Genomic DNA, 20090 nt, shown 5'->3' on the forward strand with positions numbered 1-20090 from the left:
TGCTATTGATGTATCTGTAGAAGGACTTTTTGTTATCCTTCACAGAAGTGGCGAGATTCAGTTCAAGTTGTGCCTTCATCTCTCTAATTTTCTTTCTACATGACCTAACTATATTCCTAAACTCTTCCCGAGTAGCCATCCCTTTTTTCCATAATGGGTAGGCTCTCTTTTTTACCCTAATTTCCTTCAAAATTTCCCTGTTCAGCCAGATAAGTTGTCTTCCCTGCCAGCTTGCCTTTTGGCCGACTGGGACAGCCTGCTCCTGTGCTTTCAAGACTTCCTTCTTGAAGCATGTCCATCCCTTCTGGACCCCTTTGTTTTCAAGGGTTGTTTCCCAGGGTACCCTCTGAACCAGTCTTCTGAATAGGCCGAGATCTGCCCTCCAGAAGTCGAGCACAGAGGTTTTATTGATGGCCCTTCTTGCATCCCTGAGTATTGAAAACTATTCATGGTCACTGTGCCCCAGACAGCCTCCAACCACCACATCTCTTGATTTTCATTTTTAAAAGCAATCAGCTTGTCCAGCTACTTCAAAGAAGGCTGAAAAGTCATCCTCTAACCTGTCAGCACTTTGCACCATTTCTGTCATTACTGAGAATTGAATTGGCACTTGGCAAAACTGATGATCCACATCTTCAATGTCATCCTGAATTCTTTTAAGAACTTTTTTTTTTTTGGAAGAACTTAAAAAACACTATGTGAGGCAAACGAATTTTGCTTTTTTAGTATACAAATGTTTTGTAATGTTTCTCCACCAGTATTATTTAGACAGTGTTATGGAAGAACTTCTATTGCATTTCACTGTCCCTGTGCATTTAAACTGTTGGTGTTTCTGAAGTACATTCACAAATCTTGCTCTATTGTATTAGCTGTGTTAGAAAAAAATCTTCACTATCTATTGAATTCCTAATCATCCCAGCGATCAGAAATGCACCCTCATCAAGGAAGGGAATATATCTATGTGGTGGTTTGGAAAAAAAACCCCTTTCCCCCGGTGGCTGGTAATTACAATCTATACGTATCTTCCCTCAGAAAATCTTCCTGTGAAGGAAAAAAGAGTAAGCATTGTAAATGTAAACCAAAACAGAGCAATCAATATAGTATATCTTCATTAATGGATATTAGCATTACATTTGACTTTGTGCTTCTGTATGTTAAGTACACTGCACATTTATGGACTGACAAAATACACATTCTTGCAGAAGCTGGTATAGCTCAAGCAGACCGAAAATTTTTTGATTTTTTATCCGCTGTGAAGTTAAGTAAGTTTAATCACATCACAAAGTATTTCACTTTCTTAATTTTTTTTGCTTTTATTACCTTCACAATTCAGGGAATCCAATTGCGGTAATATTCAATTAATAATAATGGTATTTTAAAATTCAGTTTCACAGCAAAGTTGTCATACAATATTTTTATATAGTGTTTTTCTTAAAAAAAGGTCCAGAAGAAGCAAGGGGAAAGGGTTGCTTCTAATATTTATGAACTTTCCAACATTAGGATGGTCGTGGGCTTCCAGGACAATAAAATTATTACTTTTATTTGATTATTTGTCTGCAAAATTTTTTAGGTCACTGCCATATGAAAGGGGTCATATTTTAAAAGTATCTCAATGACGGAGGTTCCAGCAAGAGAGAGAGGAACTAGAACTTCTGCACTGGGAGTTAAGCAGAGGAAAAAAAAAACAAACAAACCTGAAAAAAAAAAACCAAAAACCCAAACAAAACCAAACCCAAACAAAACAAAACAAAAACTTGTGAAAAAAACATTATCCAGCCAGTTGCCAGAAGTGATTTAGATGCTAATCCAGACCATAAAAGACCACAAATCCAAGTAGCTGTTTAACCTGATTAAGTTTACCCTTGGCTTCATGTTCAAAGCTGACATAGTATCACAAGATTTTCAGGTCAAATAGCAACTGGGAGCGAAACTTAAAAGAACAATTAGTTTGTGCCAGCTATACTATTAGTTGTTCAAACCCTTCTGAAAATGTCCTAAATGGATATATCATGGGGGAAAAAAATATCAGAAAAAAACCACACAAATTAGACCTCCTTTTGTAAATTTTACTGTGCATTTCTGTATTTCATGACATTAAATTCTATTGGATAGTCCTGGAAACTGAGCTTAAGCTCCTAAGAAACTTTGATATTTTGTACTTTTCAACCTGCAGTCTACTTTTTAGGCTGATTTTCACTCCAAGGTGCTGTCTTTTGACAGCTATTATATCTTCTGGAAGACAAAATGGAATCTTACAATTTATAGTAATGTATTTTGAAGTGCTTGTGTTTTAAATGACAAATTATCCCTCAAACGCGTTCTATAAATTCCCAGAAATGTGTCATTTTCCTATTAATTTAAAAATAGCAATTCTATTGTATGACAGAAGATTAAGAACCTGACATGACATGCTGTCATGACCCCTCTTTTGCTTTTTACTGATTCTTTTTTGTGTGAAGAAAGCTCCCTAAACATCTGTGTGTTCAAAACATTTCCACTTTTATTTGTCTTGTGTCATACATCTCTCAGGAATTCGGGGCTGGACTTAGTTTGTCTGGGTTACAGTCCTGGAACTAGACTTGAACTACTCTAATTTTAAGCCTAATCCCAAATTTAAGTTATGAATTTTTTGACATTAAAACTACTATATCAGGTGCTGGGACAGTTGCCAAAATAAGCCACACCTGTGTTTGTAACCTGCTTGTATCAGTGACAGTAGTTGCCTCTCTATCATCTTACTATGTTAGTTGTATTGAAGTGACATTGATAGTAAATAAAACGAAAGGCAAGTCTGAAGTTTCAGAAGAGTAACAGACTGAGATCTTAAAATGAGATTCCGGGTATGGAAATAAATTGCCAGCTACTCACTGAGCCAGAAGCACACGTGTTTATAAATAATGAATTAGTGTGAAGCAGCTGTAATGAAATAATAACATAGCACTATATTAAGATGTCTCCATTGCACTATCAAGATGTCAGTAATAACTTTTGTACAAAGCTCCTCGCACACCGTGGGCAGAATATAAACACTGCATCAGCAGTTATAACTTAGACATCAACTACCCATTGCAAACCTAAATGCATTATGATCAGAGATAATCAGTGGGTCAAATAAAACTCCCAGGCAAACTTTGAAAACAGAAAGCATGAAATAACATCAAAGGGAACAATGGCTGAGGATGAAAGAAATCTTTGTTACAGTGAGACAATCAAGGACTGTTCTCTCATGTCAGCAGTCAGCTTTTGGAAAGTTGTTCGGAACAAATAACTTTTAGTATGGCAGGCTGCTGCACATGACAGGAAGCCTGGCAGGTAATGATGAGTATCAATATAGAATTCATACACGAGAAAGACAAACACCCAGGTTACAGCAATGAAATGTGCAGAAACAAAAATGCAGAGGAGGGTTTGGGGAAGAGCCAAAACAAAGCATGAATAATATAAAAGTCACTAAACTTGCAAAAAACATTGGCAAAAATTTAATTTTAATTTCAGAACAGCAGATGAAGCTTGCGAGGATTTCAGTGCTATGTTACACAGTGTGTAACCACTGATATCAGTGCTCCTGACTGTAAACATGTAAATAATGTTGTGCTTTTGTAGTAAACAATGAGAAGCATAGTATGGTCCATTTTGTGCCTGATGCAGAGAGGTTAACGCTTATTAAGCATATTGTGATCCCTTGCAAATGTGACTCCTTGGAAAAACTACTCTTTCTGTGAAGATACAGCTTGTCACTTGAAGTAGATGATATTACAGTCCATTGGCCCTGAGTCAATTTAACTCTGTTTTGCAGTCCAGGCTGATGCATGCTGATTTCCTGTCCCTTATCCTACATTGCATATCTAACACTGTTCATATGTAAAAAAAACCCCCAAACAAACCAGCATCATGGTAGCAGAATATAGACTGTTCCTATGTGATAAAATTCTCATGTGTGACGTTTATATGTTTGACAGTTTACAGGAACTTTCAGCACAGGCTGGCAGTGAACATACCCGGACTGGCAGATACCAGAGCCTAGAAAAAAGCAGCTGTGATCGATACTTCTGTCTGTGTCCTCAGCTGCATCAAAGCTGTCCTGTACTATCAGTGTTGCTTTCCGGGCTTCATGTTACCAGGTGAAGGTCCCAGTCTATATGAAATAGCCTGGACCAAGCCTACCCAAAAGAGGACTTGAAATGTAGGTGAGGTTTGTGGATAGCATACACACAGATGTCAACTAGAAAATAAAAAGGAATGGAAATATAATATTTTTTTTCAAATATGAGAAAAATTGAAAAAAATACTACTGAATATAATGAATGAAAATGACACATACTGTGCATTTAGTGGAGTGAGTCCAGATTGTGTTAATGCTTATAATTTTGGGGTTTAGCTGCATACCCTTAAACTTAATAAGAATCTTTTTATAGCATGCCCCCAAACATTCACACCTTAACATCATTATTGCCTGTGATGGCAAGTGCAAGTATATTTGATTATTCAAAAGTCCATAAATGGAAATGTAAGATGGTTCCAAGGCCAAAATTCAGACTAGAAGTATCTAGAGTTTTGATGATTTTCAGATCCATATTGACAAAAGCTCTACTTTGCCTCCCATCTTCTCCTATAAATAGAACATCTCTCCTCATATTCCTCATGTTTTTCAAGACTGTTGGTTGCATTATACCATTTAAAGATTTTAGTCTTCTTCTAAGAAAAACTGCCTCAAGCATGCAAGGCTGGATACTTAAGCAGAAAGTGTTGTGCTTGTTATGTTTATAACCAACTTTGAATATATTTAGTTGGGGTGGCTGTGGCCAAATGGTCCAAAACAATGAACGTAAGAGGATAGAAGTTACTGGAAGTTATAACTTAGATCTACAGATAAAGCTGCAAAAAAATAGACTCCTTTTTGCACATTTGAGCCCTTCTTCAGTTCTCAACTAGAGGGCAGCAGTAATTTGGAAAAATTCCAAATACAGAGGCAGAATTTTATAGCTATTTGAAGTCAAAATTATCACTATAGGATTTTCTATACTGTAGACATTTTGGTGGCTGGAGATGTTCATCCCAAACTATGGGAAGATCATATTTTGGGCCATGTTGCAGCTAGTGAATGGAACAGATCTTATAGGATGATAAACCAAAATTCTATGATTGTTTCTAGCCTGGTGGCTATCTATTTTTTGGGTCTTCCAGGTATTCCATCAGGCATGTTCTTCCACAGAGCATCAGCAGAGGCAAAAGAGGGCCTTCATTTATGCTGAATCCATATGGAAATATCTTTCCTCCACTTTGGATGCCTCAGGAAGTCAAAATTTACTTTCTCAATGCCAAAACTAGCTCACAAGAAATCTGTATTCCATGTACATTCAAGCTCCCATAAATAAATTTCCCTCGCCGGCATTTTCTAGCACTAAGCAGAATCACCAAGCAGATGGGTAAAATTTCAGTTCTGCAAATTAAGTGTTTCAGTGTACAGCTAAGGGTTGGAAATGCTTTTCTGTCTTGAAAGTCTTTTTATCCATCCCAGAAGTGCTCTAGCATGCTAGTAAAAAAAAAAAAAAGAGTGTGAATATGTATATAGAAATATAAAAATACTTTTCAAATAGTATACATTTATGCAAATCCTCAGAAGAGAGAAGGATTGAAGCAGAGCTAAATATTCATTGCCACTGCTCCTCCCCCTTCTTTTTTAAGATCAAGGAGCTATGGCTTTCTACTCCACTCCTCACAATAAACAATTTTAGATATACTGACATAGTTTTCTCTGCTTTAAAAAATGGCAGAAAAGCTGCGACAACCTGTGAAATCTCATTTGGGGAAAAAACCTTGATTAGTGGCCTTTTCTAAATGCTTAATGTGGGACTCGATGATCCTGAAGGTCTCTTCCAACCTTGATGTTCCTGTGATTTTGTGAAAAGATTTCTCTGAAGGAAAAGAGATATCGAATCTATTTGAACAACATAATAAATAATAATAAATAATTATAAATAATCCCTACTCAATATATCATCTATAAGATGGTTTCCTTAAGAATAAACTCTCATTTCTACCTGTAAACTTCAAGCAGCTGAAAATAGTTAACCTTTAATTAAAAATCAGTTCACCTGATTATAAAAGGAAGTACCTATTTTTCATTTAAATGTCTGCAATGATGTAAAAGGTGGGGACTTAGCCTGCTAAAGGGTAAAAAAACTTTTTTTTTTTTAAAAAGGTGTTCTATGGGAGTTGAAGGATAATTTGAATGGCATGTGTTTTCTTTTTTTTTTTTTTTTCCTTTTAATATTTGGAGGTTTGTAGAAGAACAGAGTTATTGCTTCCATGTCAACGTGTGTTCCCTAAATTCTTGAGGCTTGGTTCAATATTTTAGAGGCCCTATTTACCAAGTGTTTTTTTAATCCTAGTAGGCAATCCTAGTTTTGTAGACAAGACAAGATATAAGGAATTTAATTTTACTTTCAAAATGAAAGAAAAATAGGGAAAACTCATTTCCTATGCTGAAGCTTGTGAGTACAAACTCTCTAAATGTATTTGATTTGGGGTCATCAAGAAATAAAAGCTTTCTGTGCTGTATGCAACTCAAAAGTTCATGTTTCATTTAGAGAGACCGTTATCCTTGTAGGGCAGAAAATTAATGCTGCTGATCTAGAGAATAGGGGAATGAAATGATTAATCGAAGTGGTAAGTGTTAATTGCAATTTTTTTCCAAGCTGATGAAACTGTTTTAGAAGGTTTATCTTTCTCTAATATGTGAAGCCCTGTGATCCATGTCATGCCTGAGATGGAACTGTGAATCCAGCCATGATCGCATCCCTTCTTGTCTGCTGGCATTTGGAGTCCAGCCCAAATTGCTTCCTTGGTAGGAACATGTTGGCTTTTTGGTCCACAGCTAGAAATGTCCTCAAGTGAGTAACAGAGTTTCTTGGGAGCTGCTGAATCTAGGAGGAAGCTCTGTCAGGTGTGTACCATGTTTTTTCTTGTGCTGAGGAATAACAAGCTCAGTAACATCTATTATTAGCATTTATAAGTCAACTTAGCTATTATGTAGTGGGCTGTGTAAATAACTTAGGAACTGTGTAAGTGGTGTAACAGCTGGATGTTTTGACTCAGCACGTTCCTGCAGACTACAAGGCGACAGCATTTCCGTGCAGATGGATGGCAGTGTATTTTTCTTTTCGTGTTTTCTGTTTTTCCTTTCTGAACCAGGCTATGGAGCTGGGGTGGTGTTTTTTCAAGACCTGGGGGAAGTAAAGCTATCTGGGTTCCAAGCAGGCAGATGCAAAGATGACAGGACTCCACAAGAAAACACTTTAACTCTCTAGCTAATTCTGTATGCAGTTACTGTGGAGAGATAACACCCTAATCAAAAGGAAACATATGGCTAAACCTATTTCTGTGGAACTTGTGTGTAAGTATAGCGTGACCATGATAACACAACTAATATCCATGCATGCTTATAATCCAGCTAAAGTTAATATAATTATTTGGATAAGTTTGCTAAGTAAAAGGTTGCCACTGTGAATTAGCACTTCAAGCTGAATGGATTTCTCATCTAGGGGCTCAATTTGTATTTCTTTGTGAACTTTGCAGTACCAATTGTATTACATTACATTTCTTTCTAAGTGGGTGTGCCTCCATCACTGGATGAAAGAGGAACCAATAGAGACTAATTTAGCCAAGAAAGCAGTATCTTGTGTGATTTCAAATTTGTCATGTTAGCTGTAAATAGTGAAGAATGCTAATTTCAGCAAAACATGGAACAAGAGTATCTTTTTATGAGATGTGCCAGCGAGGGGGATTAAGCTTCGTAACATTTACTAGACTTGAGATGAAAGACATCAGACAGGAATTTAGTAAAGTAGATAGGAATATCCCTTCCTGCCTAAATCTGTTATTTCTATCAGTTATCAGTGAATACTCAAATGAGTTACACTTCAATCTGCTTACCCCTTAAAGTTAGTCCCTTTGGGAGTGGACTGTTCCTGCATAGGTATGTCCCCAGCTGTGATGGAATAATAGTTATACTGGAAGGTACAAGTTGGCCTTAATACTAAAATGTGCTGTTTTTCCTAAAACAAGCTGGTGCAGTGAAAAGCAGTCAGGCAAACATGCAGCTGCAGAAGAGCAGACAAACAGGATGATGAAAAGCAATGCCTGAGAGAGACAATTAGAGGAAGTGTCTTGTATCAACACACAATGTCCTCCCCAGCCTCCTGTCAGCTTCTTTTAATACTCCTGAAAAGATCAGGGACAACCCAACATAAAGAGGGTCATCAAGTCTTCATGTAATTTTATTAGTTAAAGAATTGTTTAGAATGAACAATTTAGAAGCCTGTTTTTTTAGCAAAAGGAAACCTGAAAAAGGTAGCACAATTTACAGTTACTAAAATGTAATATAAGGGATGTGATTATTAAAATGGAAACCAATCTGTGCTACCTCTGTTTTTTTCCTGTTTGCTGCAATATATTGGTCTCTGGAGTTATTTCATGAGAGCAGCAGTCCAATAAGGTTATTCAATTATATTTCTGCAATGCAGGTTGGTACTGTTTCAATAAAACAATAGAAAGTCTGGGGCCAACTTTTGATGTCATTACCCTGAAGCTGGAAACTTTGTTTTCCTTGCTTCTGCTTAAACTACATGTCAATATACACCACCAAGAATTGAAGTGATGAAATACCATGGAGTATTACTCACTTCAGAGTAAAATCATGGAGGAAGCTGAAGATTCCTGATCTGGTTGAAGATACCCTTCTCATTGCAAGGGGGAGTTGGACTAGATGACTTTTAAATATCCCTTCCAACCCAAACTATTCTATGAGTCTAAGCAGGTATGGAAAAGGGAGTTAAGGAGCCTTGGTGTTATTTTGTTACATGTTTCCTGAAGTGAGTTGCATCTCTCCTAATTTCAGTGCTCTAAAATAAAAATTAGGTGAGTCTTTTGAGATTTTAGGGACACACTAGTCAGTGGTAGATTCTAAAATGATTGGGACCTAGAAATAGGGAATGAAATATTGGTATTCATTGGGAAAAAAGTAGGCTTAGGTGGTTTTCATTTTTATTTTTTTTTCCAAACTACCTTGAATACACATAAAAGAAGAGGAATACCATTGAAAAACTGAGGTTATAAAATTTAACCAAAGATTATCCTTAAATATATGTATAAATAAATGTGATTAAAAAGATTTAGACTTTCATAAAAGTCATAGAAAATTAGCCAGTAAAATGGTGACAGAAATGTGGTATTTCATGCTGTTGACATAGTTACTACATAAATCAATGAAACCTGAAGTGGTATGCTTTGTGTACTGCATTACAGTGAAATATCAAATTATTTCCCCCTGGGATGATTGGTTAGTTGTGATTTATACAATTACTGGAATACCTTCAACTTCATAATTTCTGGAGAGATGGAGAGTTCCCAAGCACACTGCGGGAACAGATTGGCCGATCAGCATGAAGTAGCATTTATAATTCATGTTAATGTGGTGTGATGGGATGAAGTAAGGTAAATGAGAGTATAATTTGTAATTAATACCTAATTTATAATGTTTAAAAACAACTTTTAAGTGCATGTTCCTTTAGACAGATTGGCAGGAGTCATAACTAAGTTCTCAAAGGCATCTGAAGGGTCTGTTTTTCTATTCCCCCTGGCAAGAGGTATATGAGGGCAGCAGTGCAGTGTAGGACAGCCCATCACCTCAAACCCCGTTCTCCAGGTGCTGCCCAATCCCACAGGCTCTCTCTGACTGTTTGCTGTGTTTTGGAACGGCACCCACCCTGCCAACACACAGGCAACTGGTCAATAGCCTCATATCCCAAACATGGTGATGTTGCCGACTGGATATGCCTGAGGTGTGTGTATGGCTTTGGAGTGCACACTGTCTGTCTGTTCTGTTCCCATGTAGTCCCTGCTGCAATGCAGCCCACACTGATGCATGTGAGGCACTTGATGCTTACCTGTAGGACTAGCATAACTGTGCCTAACTGTGTGTGAAATGTATGGTGTGTTAAGGAGGAATAGAACATAAAAACATCTCAAGGTGTGGGTGACAAAAACCAAGCAGATTTGAGATAGGATGGATTGTTTTCAGTTTTTCTCAGCCTTGCATTTGTGGGTCATTAAGGATATGGCACCTGGATCAATGGTAGTCTTACACAGAAGACAAGTTCTGCATTACGTTCCACAACAGTCTTGCTCAACTCCAAACTGCTGCATCTGATATTTAATGATGCATGGTGCATGATAGATCTGCTAAACCATACACTTGATTTAGACCTGAGCATATCACTCTAAATTTGCTGTCAAACAGTTTTTCATCAGTGTTTTTTGTAGCTGGAATGATAGGAAGAAATCTAATTTTGTGATCAAAAGCAAAGAGGCACCAAAGCCCTGTACTCCATCTGAAGGACGCTTTGTTACTTTTTTCTGAACAATGCTCTCAGCACAATGGCCTGGATGTGTCCCTTGGAGCCTTCTAGCCACCAATGCTAAATGCCACAATGAATTATTGCTTTGAAAAGCAAGAGTGTGCAAATGAACCTTCCAGCACACTTGGTACATTTCTGGTTTGCATAATGAACTTTAGTATCTCAGCTTCATGCTCAGGAATGTTTCTTCTTTTTTTTAAAAAAAAAAGCTTTTGAATTAACAGTATCAGTTAATAGACAACTTTTTTGTACTTACCACATCCAAGCTGGGCTGTGCAATCAACAGGAAAGATAAGAAGGTCAAACAGGAAGAGCTGTGCTGGAGTCAGTTTTGAGCAGAGCTGAGGAAGGCACGGATCTGCAGGCTCTTTACCAGCATGTTGTAGGGAATCAGACCTGGAAAAGGTAGGAGAAGTCCTGTGTTCTATACCTGCATGTTCCTCTTTTGCTCTGTTTTAGGTACTATTCATCTGGTATTTGACTGTAGGTTTATTGTCAATGTGTTAGAATTGCAGCCAGCTAAGCAGGGGTGATTTCAGTAGTGTTCTGTGCTTTGGTGTGTCCATAATGAAATGACTGGAAAATATATGTAAATGTGATCTATCATGGTTCTGACAACCTGCTGGAAGTTCCTGTGCTGCTCTGTCTTTCCTCTTCCAGGCAGTGTTGTGTGAGCTGAGCTGCTGTTCAATAGCAGCAGCTCCTACTTTATTCTTCTGCATTAGCTGCCACAGGCCAAATTCTGTCATATCTAGCACTCAAAATCAAGTGCTGAGGTTCACAGATGCCTTTTTTAATTTTATAACAGTGGTCTGATTTTTTTTTTTTTTTTTTAAGAATCCCAGAGTTTATGCTTGGTTTTAAGCAATTACGAGATTGTGGATTTTAGTATCCAGTTTTCCATATCTAAAATTGGAAATTTTGGACTTATGGTGCTTTCATAGCTGGATTGAGGGTACAAGGCATATTTCAGTGCTACTGAGATATGAAGAAAATTAATTGTAAGGGAGGGTTAAAACTTTTAAAGGAATCTGTTATATCTCTGAGGCTTGCCAGGGCTTTTTTGTTTATAGACTAGCCTGAACAATGATACTGCTTGCAACATTGTTTACTGAGGTTTGCTAACTAACCTAAAGCTACTTCAGTGATAAAGGAGTCAATCTTCCATTTCCGGAGAGTACTCAGATTCCTAAGTCTCTATACTCTAACTATAGATTTGCTTTACCTTTCTGTGTAATAAATAAAAATTGTTTTCTATACAGAATCTAACATGGATTTTTTTTTTTTTATATTCATGCCTGTGACTGAATTTCATAGAGATCAAAGCTGTGATTTACTCTCTCTGAGGACAAAGTTTATCATGATCTTGGCTTTAAGATGTTTGTAGCCTTATACAAAAGATGCAAAACAAATGCAAGTTGAAACTAGGAAGAAGGAATAATAAAATAACTAATCTAGCATCAGTTTGGAAAAATGACCTAGATTAACTGAAGGCAGTATAGTGGCAACATTGAGGTATTGTATAACATTTAGGATGTACAGGAGATGAGGCAGAGCAGATGATCAAGGATGTACACACAGCCAAATGTGCTTTAAATGAAAACAATGTAGGATTCACTAGCTGTCTCTGGTGGTTTGGAACACTGGAGGAACATAATACACCACAAGAGATGAGTAAAAATTTGGGGGCTACCAGAGTGCAAATCCATCAGGAGCTCAGGTGAGATGAGGGGAGAAACAAATTTTGTTGCTGCTCATTTTCTCTGGGTCAGATAGAAACTGGTGCACACAGGAGTAGGGGCAGTAACCTTGTACCATCCAGGATGTTTATGATGTGTGAATAATCCTCTTGGAGTAAATTATTTCAGCCTTTCAGCTCTGAACTTCTCCAGCACTTGTGCATGACTGCAAATAATCTGTCTTGATTGCAATCTCTGTAAAACTAGAATAATTATAGTTGCCACTGCCATTGATTACTTGAAGCTAGTCATTAGTAAGTTGTCCTGAGCCTCCTAGAGGGAAGATGATGAATTAAAGAAATACTGTATTGCATGCAGGTTTTAGGCAACTGGTTCAAATATAGCCCATTTTTATATTCTGGGTCATAGTTTCGTACTTAGAAATATACCTTTAAAGAGAGAGAGAGAATCTGTTCAGTGGATGTTATTGGTTTCCTCCTTCAGCACCCCTTAAATGGAAAGGAATTGGTTAGGAGAGTGTTCCTGTCACCAAACGCCTCTTAAAACAATAATAAAAGGCAAGGGGAAAAAACAGCCCTCAACCTACATAGTTAGGGAAATGGAAAATGTTAAACTGTAAGTGTTTTGTTTTTTTTTTTTTTCCCTGGGTAGCTGTGCTTTGAAAGCATTCAGTAAAAAGGAAGCAACAACACAGGGAAAAGCATGATAGAGGAATTGTTCTATTCAACTTCCAATAGGAGAAAGTCTTATTTTCACCTCGTGTTCAACAGCTGTTGAATACAGACCTTTCCTGCCTGCTGTGCCCTGTGAGAAGTGAAGGGGAAGGTGGAGGGACCTTCTGAACCTCACAAACCTGGACAGGTGCCACCAATGGCTCTGTGTGCTGCCCCACACATTCTCTGTGTCCAGGGAGCTCACACCACAGGGAGGGAGGATACCAGTGCACCCAGCAGTGCTCAAAGTGTTGAGCTGTGCCGTGTCTGCCTCTCTTCTCTCTCTGCTCATTCCCAGTGCGAGTACCCGCCTCAGAAACTGAGGGTCCCCCAGAGCAGAGGGAAGTGCCACATCTTGCCTGCATGGCTCTAATTTTGGCCATAAAAGTTAATCATATCCCTGTTTTTCCAACATCCTGCACCAAATAGGAATTTCTTGGTCAAGTCTCAAAGAGCATGAGAAAAATAACTTTGTGTAAATTATAAATAAAGCGCTTAGTCAGTGCACATAAATGTAGATTGTAAGAACTGGTTATAGAAGACAAACTTTATATGGTGAGTGGTAGATCTTAAATCTTGAAGATCTTAATCTTGTATTTGTTGCTATCAACAAATGGTTAGTTGCTAACTTAGCATTATACTTACTAGCATTATAGGTTTATGAAAAAATCTCTAATAATGAGAATGACTCAAGCGCTGCAGTTTAATATTCTGTAAAGCTGTTTTATATTGGAAGAATATTTTCTCTGGTTTTGTGCCATTGAATCTGCTTTAATTTGTGCTGGAACAGTTTAAAAATTGATGAGAAAGCACCAATATAATAAATAGGGTGATTATACTGTAGCACTGCTTATGTGTTACGGTTTTGCTCCTTGGGGTATGTACGTGATAGTTAAAGGTAAATAGTAAAAGTATAGTGATGTGTAAAGTTCTATGGAATCTTTGTCACTTGGGATCAAATTAGTGTCACTTAGGATACATTTAAATGCTAAAAAACATTCAAAAGAGCCTAGGTAGGCTAGGTGCCTAGCTACAGGGAAGTTATTTATTGTCTTGTTCTCAGTACTTACACAGAGCCACATGGGTTGACATTTGGTAGTTAAGGCAAACATTAAAAATGGAAAAGGAATCTACAGAGGAGAGCATGACTGTTAAAAGTGTTTGAGATTTGAGGATTTTTTTGGTGCATCTTGGAAGAGCTAAGTGAAAACATGCAAAGAACATGTCTGTTTTGCTTTTCTTTCATTCATTCTGATTTATTTTTTTCCCCCTTGGCTTAGGCTCTGGCATACTATGTCTGAATCTTCTTACACAGATTATATCCATTTTGATTTGTTCAGATGTCCTACTTGCTTTTGCAGCACCAAGCTTTATAATTTCATTCACAGCCCTGTATATATGTTACTCTTATCAACATAAAACTGATGCAGAAGACATGAGAAGTTAATCAATGTCTCTTCTCCAGCTCAACTGAACTCTAGTAATTCAGGTCAGAGTATACTTGTTTTCCTAAATTCTGTGGAGGATGATATTTTTGCTTGTGGATAGGAGCTTATGGAAAAAATTAATAATCTGAACACTGAATTTCATTTCTGGGATTAGGGGTAATCCTGATCTAAAAATAACAACTGGCTTTGGATTCATAGAACTATGTAATTTAAATAACCACCTTTGGAATTAAATTATCAATAATACCACAATATTTACATCTTTTTAAACAGGAGATACCACTATTTACAAAATATATGTAGAAGAATATTTAATTCCTAAGTGTGAAAATTGGAATGCATTACGTACATTATGATCTTGGTACAGTACTGAAAAGAATAGTGTTAGCTACTGTCATTACTTTAAGGAAAAGATCAGCTATATAAATGGAAAGCCTATCCCTCTCAAAGTGAATTTGGCCTCTGGCAGGCCTGTATTTTTAATAATTTATAACTAGGTCATCATGTCTGATAGACAGTTTTTCAGGAAGTTAGTGAGAGAAATGCATCTAAAGTCTGAATGACAATGTTAACCAAATATGTTAGTGAAAATGTTCTTTTCTGAGAGAAGGCATAAAAATTACTTGTGTTTGAGTTACTACCTATGTTTCATAGATGTATATGAATATATACACATAGCTTAATATGGAGAACTGCAATGCAGCACAAAAAGCATCTTTTGAAAAACAGCAAAGTGGGACAATGAACACAGCAGAACAACATCCAGCCTAGATTTCTTTATACTTCACTAATTTATGGTCTGGTGGTAGATATGGTTATGGTTTATGACCCTGAGCTGGTCATACCATGTGTAACTATACCTCATTAATTTCTTATAATTGCATAACTTACCTCTGTCTATATATAATTTACTGTTTTTTCAAGAAGTGTTCATTTGGGGTAAAGGTTTAAATGACTGCAAAGCAGTATATAAGTTGTCAGGCAGATCCTGCCTTGTCCTGTATCCCTGTCTGCCATGGCAGGCAGCTGGGAACTGTTGTGCTGTTCAAGTGGTTTGCTCAGGTTTAGGGATCCATGACATGAAGCTTGGAGCACAAGAAGGGTTGGAAGGCAGCGATGTGAAGAAACAAGCCAGAGCAATGTGCTTTGGACACCCCAATGCATGGTAAATGGAGAAGGGAGAAACTTCCTGACCAGTCTGAAGGCAGGTCATAAGGGAATAGTAGGTGACCAGGCATTAGTCTGAGGTTTTAGCAGACCAAAAGTAATCTTTCATGTACAGCTTTAGATTTAACCAAATTCTGATGGAAAACAAATGAGAGAGGAATTTTCATGAAGATTATAAGTTTCCATACTCATAATGAGTATAGCTCATTAATGAGTATGACTGGAGTAAACATAGAGGAATTTGGATTAAGTCCAAATGACAGGACTAAATCCTGTGGCTTTATGAAATCCCCCAGAGACATGTTAAAGCCCACTGAGGAAAAGGGTCTAAATATCAGTGGGCATGTGCTGGCTGTGTGAGTCACATCAATTGTGGATGCATTGGCTGATGGCTTGGCTGTGTCTTCCTGAAGCTGAAGTAGCTTGTGCCCAAGAAAAGGAATTGCAGCATGTCTCATGTCAGTGCCTAGAGGGAGCAGTGAAGCTTGCAACTACTTGTGCTCTATTTCTATTTCAATTCATTTTCCTGGTCTTCATGCCAATAACAGTCTTGCTGCCAGTCTCAGCCTCTAGCTTGATTCTTCTGCTTTACTGCAAAGTAATATTTAGATCCTTGCATGCAAACCTTCCTTCTTGTTTGAATTAAGCATGCAGTAGCCGTTCCACTCTTGTCGCCTTTAGAAAATGATGTTTTTCCCCTGCAATGCCTCTGTTAATGTGAATGATGCTATCCCTTGGAGGCTCTGCTTTAAAGCTGGCCAAGAAAGAATAATTAGCAGTGGGCACAAGCACATTTCACTTCAGGCCTTGGATTTTGCCAAGTGTATTGCTTTGTTGCTAAAGTAGTGATGCCACCTGGTTGCAGGAGCTTTTTCTGGGATGAATTTGGGTGTTACACAACAATTCCTCTGAAAGAAGTCTAAAGCAAGTTCTTTAATCCATGTTACAATTAAAAATAACTCCTGCAGGAAAGGGATGGCTCTTGAATATGTGCATTTATTCTGACTGTTAAAAAAAATATTACTGTTCTTTTTTTTTCCCCCTCAGATTGTTAATAATGTTAGTTGCATCACTGTGAGGAACTTCAAATTATGGAGAGTTCAGCAGTGGGAGAGAGCTCATCTATGCTCAGCGCTAATGCCACCTTCCCTGGTCTGGAGGGAAAGCAAGACAAGAAATTGGAGAGGAAAGAAATGGAACAGGGAAGGTGCAGGCCTAACTGCAAATATTTGGAGGGCAATGCTACCATCAGCACTGTCAGGGATGGAGTTGGGATGGACACATTGCAAGAACAAATGGGTAAGACCTCTAATATAGCCCAGTCACTCTACTCTTGACTTCTCTTTGCATTTAAATTACTTTAAACTGTGCACAAGCTGAGAACTGTCATATGTTTTTCCAGCTGAGCCTTTTTTTGAAATACAAGTGGCTATATTTCCTCCATGGCAATACTGCATAGATTGGACTATTGAACAATCTGTATCGAAATTCACTTTGGGTAGACAAATGGATTATCCATTAGTAAAATAAGAGGAGATGGAAGTCACCAGAAGCAAAAAGCCAGAATACTGAAATGTGACTTCTTTGTCTAGCACTTTTTGCTATATCTTTAAGATTCAGAAGCCAAATTAGATTGTGTTTCTGTTGTTATAAAAATTTTAACTTCCTTTTCTAATCAAGAGATGTAATACTATATTTATATTTGTGCAAATGGAAACATACATCTTGCAGTAAGATCATGCAAGTCAGAAGCACCTTTTGAGTGGAAGGGTGTAGTGGCATAGGTAGGTGGCCATTGCCAGGCTCTTACTTTACTAGGTTCAAGGGCTTTCTGAATGTGAAAATACTTCAAACAATCATGGCAAAACTATTTCATTTAAAATTTTACATCCTGTGATTTACACAATGTTTTTCTGTTCACAACTGCAACTCTTCTAACATCAAATACCAGGTACAAGCATCTCAGAGCAGTATAAAGTTTCTCTTCAGCTTGCCAAGAAGTATGCAAGTCATTCCATTAAGTTGGGATGGGGATAGAGTTCATTTTGAGTTCTTGAATCTAATTTTAAACAGGTTTAAACTGTATTTATAGTAACTCTCATACTTTTACTCAAATTTAATAGCAAACTATTATTTTAAATTGAACTATGAGTAATTAAAATTCTTGCTCATAGATTTTGCTTTAAACCTGATTTCTGTGACTTAGGAAAGCTTTAAATAAAACATTAGCTGATGGATGTTAATGTCTTGATAAATACCTTTCAAAGGAAGTTATATCTGGTAACATCAAAATAATAGTGATGGCAAGTTCACATGGCAAGTTCACACAAAAATATATGCTAATTTGTTGTCCTAATCAACTATTAAGTGATTATCAAAGCCATTGATAACATGTTGTCAAAGTTTTGACAATTGCTCTGTTAATACTTCTAAAACAAGAAAAAGCAGAACTACAACCAAATAAGCTCTGGGGAACTTAAATTTAGAATGCTTCTTAGATACAGTCAACCTACACTGCAGTGAGTGCACTATCAAGTTTCTATTTAAAAGCAAATATCGTTGAGTAGAGATTAAAAAAAACACCACCATCAAACAAACAAAACACCAAACAAAATCCCAATGCCCCTGTCAAACACCCAACCAAAAACCTACAAAAACAAAAGTGTTTGGGGACTGCAGTCTCTAGTTCTAGTATTCACTAGTAACAGGCCTTAAAGATTGTTTTTACTGCTTACTTTCTCTTTTTTTTTTTTTTTTTTTTTTTTTTTTTGTGGAGTGAAAAGACTTTTTTTTATATATCCTTATGTATTTGCATAACTTTGTTCATGTAACATCAATAGATGCACTTGAGGGAAGATGCAAAAGACTTGGAAATTACCATATCCTACTATATTACAGGAGCTTTTTTCTTAAAAGCAGAGGAAAATGTCTTGGGATACACAAAAATTGCCTCAGAAGTTTTCTTCTAAAAATGAAAGATCTATTTCTCCCCCTCTTATTCTTAGAAACATCAAGTCTTATCTTCACTGATTTTTGCCGAGAAAACCTTGAGAAAATGGAATTGGTTGGAGTAGGTGTTTCTTCAGCATGAAAATATATAATTCCCAAAAAGACTGGAAGAAATATGGGCTAAAAGAAAAAAACAGATTACTATTAACATAAATTATACCTAATTTGTGTTATTTTTCTAAAACTTTAAATCACTAGATTTTTACAGTACCATCTCCAAAGTATTAAGCTCTTAACAAATACAGAAGGATTAGTTCTCCATGTATGAATTGGTACAAGACACACATATCATTGCCAGTTTATACTACTGAAGCACCAGTGGAGGCCACTTTTTAGTATAGGTGTAAGGAAAGAGAAAATGAAGTCTGACCCTTGCTGCCTCCTGAAGGGGAATTCAGTTTCCTGAGAGCCTGTTTTTCTACCAACCCTCCATCTTGAAACTTTGCATAAAAATGAGGAAATCAAGATGTAACTTGCCCTGCTCCAGTAGGAGAGAAATGTTCTGCAGACACTTTTTGAGGGTTTTGGGAATTATACAGCAGGAAGGGGAGAAATAGTTATTTTCTGCTAGTAATTATCTGATGCATTGGAATATAAATTGGAATATAAAATGCTTTGGAAGTGGGGGACATTTGAGGTTTTTTTTTGTGTGTGTGTGAGTTTTATGGACTTAGAAAATGCACATAACCATTCCTTTCATTTATCATAATAGGGTGTTCTCAAAGTGAAAAATGCATGAATATCAGTTCAAGGATCCTTCCAAATCAGGCAGAGAATTTTCCAACTGGTAAGGCATTTTTTCCCCATGATGTCTTATAGATATAATGCTTTTCTCATGGTTTACTTTTTTTTTTTTTTTAAATTGAGACAACTCAACTATGTCAACATTTGCAGTCGTCACTCCTGTAAAGTTTATAATGTCCTTCATGGCAGATGTGAAGCGTCCAACTTCTACATGATATTTGTTGAGAATTTCTCATAAAAAGAGGGAATAACTGCTATAAAAGCCAGAGATAATTTATGGACTATATTGTAATTGCTAAGAAAAAAAGAGCAAATGAAAAGTTCATTGCTTATTTGACATATGGATTTCAATCCTTCCAGTGTCTTTTTTTTTTTTTTTTTTCAGTTTGTGGCCTTTCCAAGTCTCAATTTTTATTTTTTTTTCTTTAATGCTGTATTTTCAATGAAATGGCAATTAAGTGCAGTTCTTCAGTAAGTAAGTACAGCAGGCTTCCCTTCTGGAGGGTTCATGGCAGGCTCTGTGAATTGAGGGTCTTGGCACATTTCCCTTCTCTTGCTTGTGGAGGAAGAGAAATAGCCATGAAAAACAACACTGGGATGTGCTCTGATTTCTGGATTGATCTGACAAATCACATCAGTGGTAGACAGTTTTCCCCAGGCATGCGGTTATTTGCACTTAATTTATTTGTGCTTATGTACCTGCTTGTCTCACTCTGTATAGAATTTGAGCTCTTCGTTACTGAGGGTATGAATCAGAGCTCACAGAAGCAGATGGGAAGATTACCATAGGGTTTTTGGACCATATTTAATTTCTATAAGCCATTAATAGGGTTTTTTTGACAGAAGCAGCCATATTTCTGTTGTCTTCATTCAAATTCAGTATTATTTCAG

At 37.0% G+C, this 20090-nt stretch overlaps 1 protein-coding gene across 1 annotated transcript in view; it reads left to right on the forward strand.

Moving 5' to 3' along the window:
• The window catches only part of SH3TC1 (SH3 domain and tetratricopeptide repeats 1), a 46238-nt gene that overhangs the window by 4165 nt on the left and 21983 nt on the right, over positions 1 to 20090 (forward strand). Inside the window, exons 2-3 of the mRNA XM_039384563.1 lie at positions 16494 to 16745; positions 19168 to 19242. Coding sequence (XP_039240497.1) covers positions 16538 to 16745; positions 19168 to 19242 — 283 coding nt within the window. The 5' untranslated portion in view covers positions 16494 to 16537. The remainder of the gene's footprint in view (positions 1 to 16493; positions 16746 to 19167; positions 19243 to 20090) is intronic.

The sequence above is a fragment of the Pipra filicauda genome, unplaced genomic scaffold (genome assembly GCF_003945595.2).
Source record: "Pipra filicauda isolate LSUMZ 115617 unplaced genomic scaffold, ASM394559v2 scaffold35_size7292922_pilon, whole genome shotgun sequence".
In the NCBI taxonomy this organism is placed as follows: Eukaryota; Metazoa; Chordata; class Aves; order Passeriformes; family Pipridae; genus Pipra; species Pipra filicauda.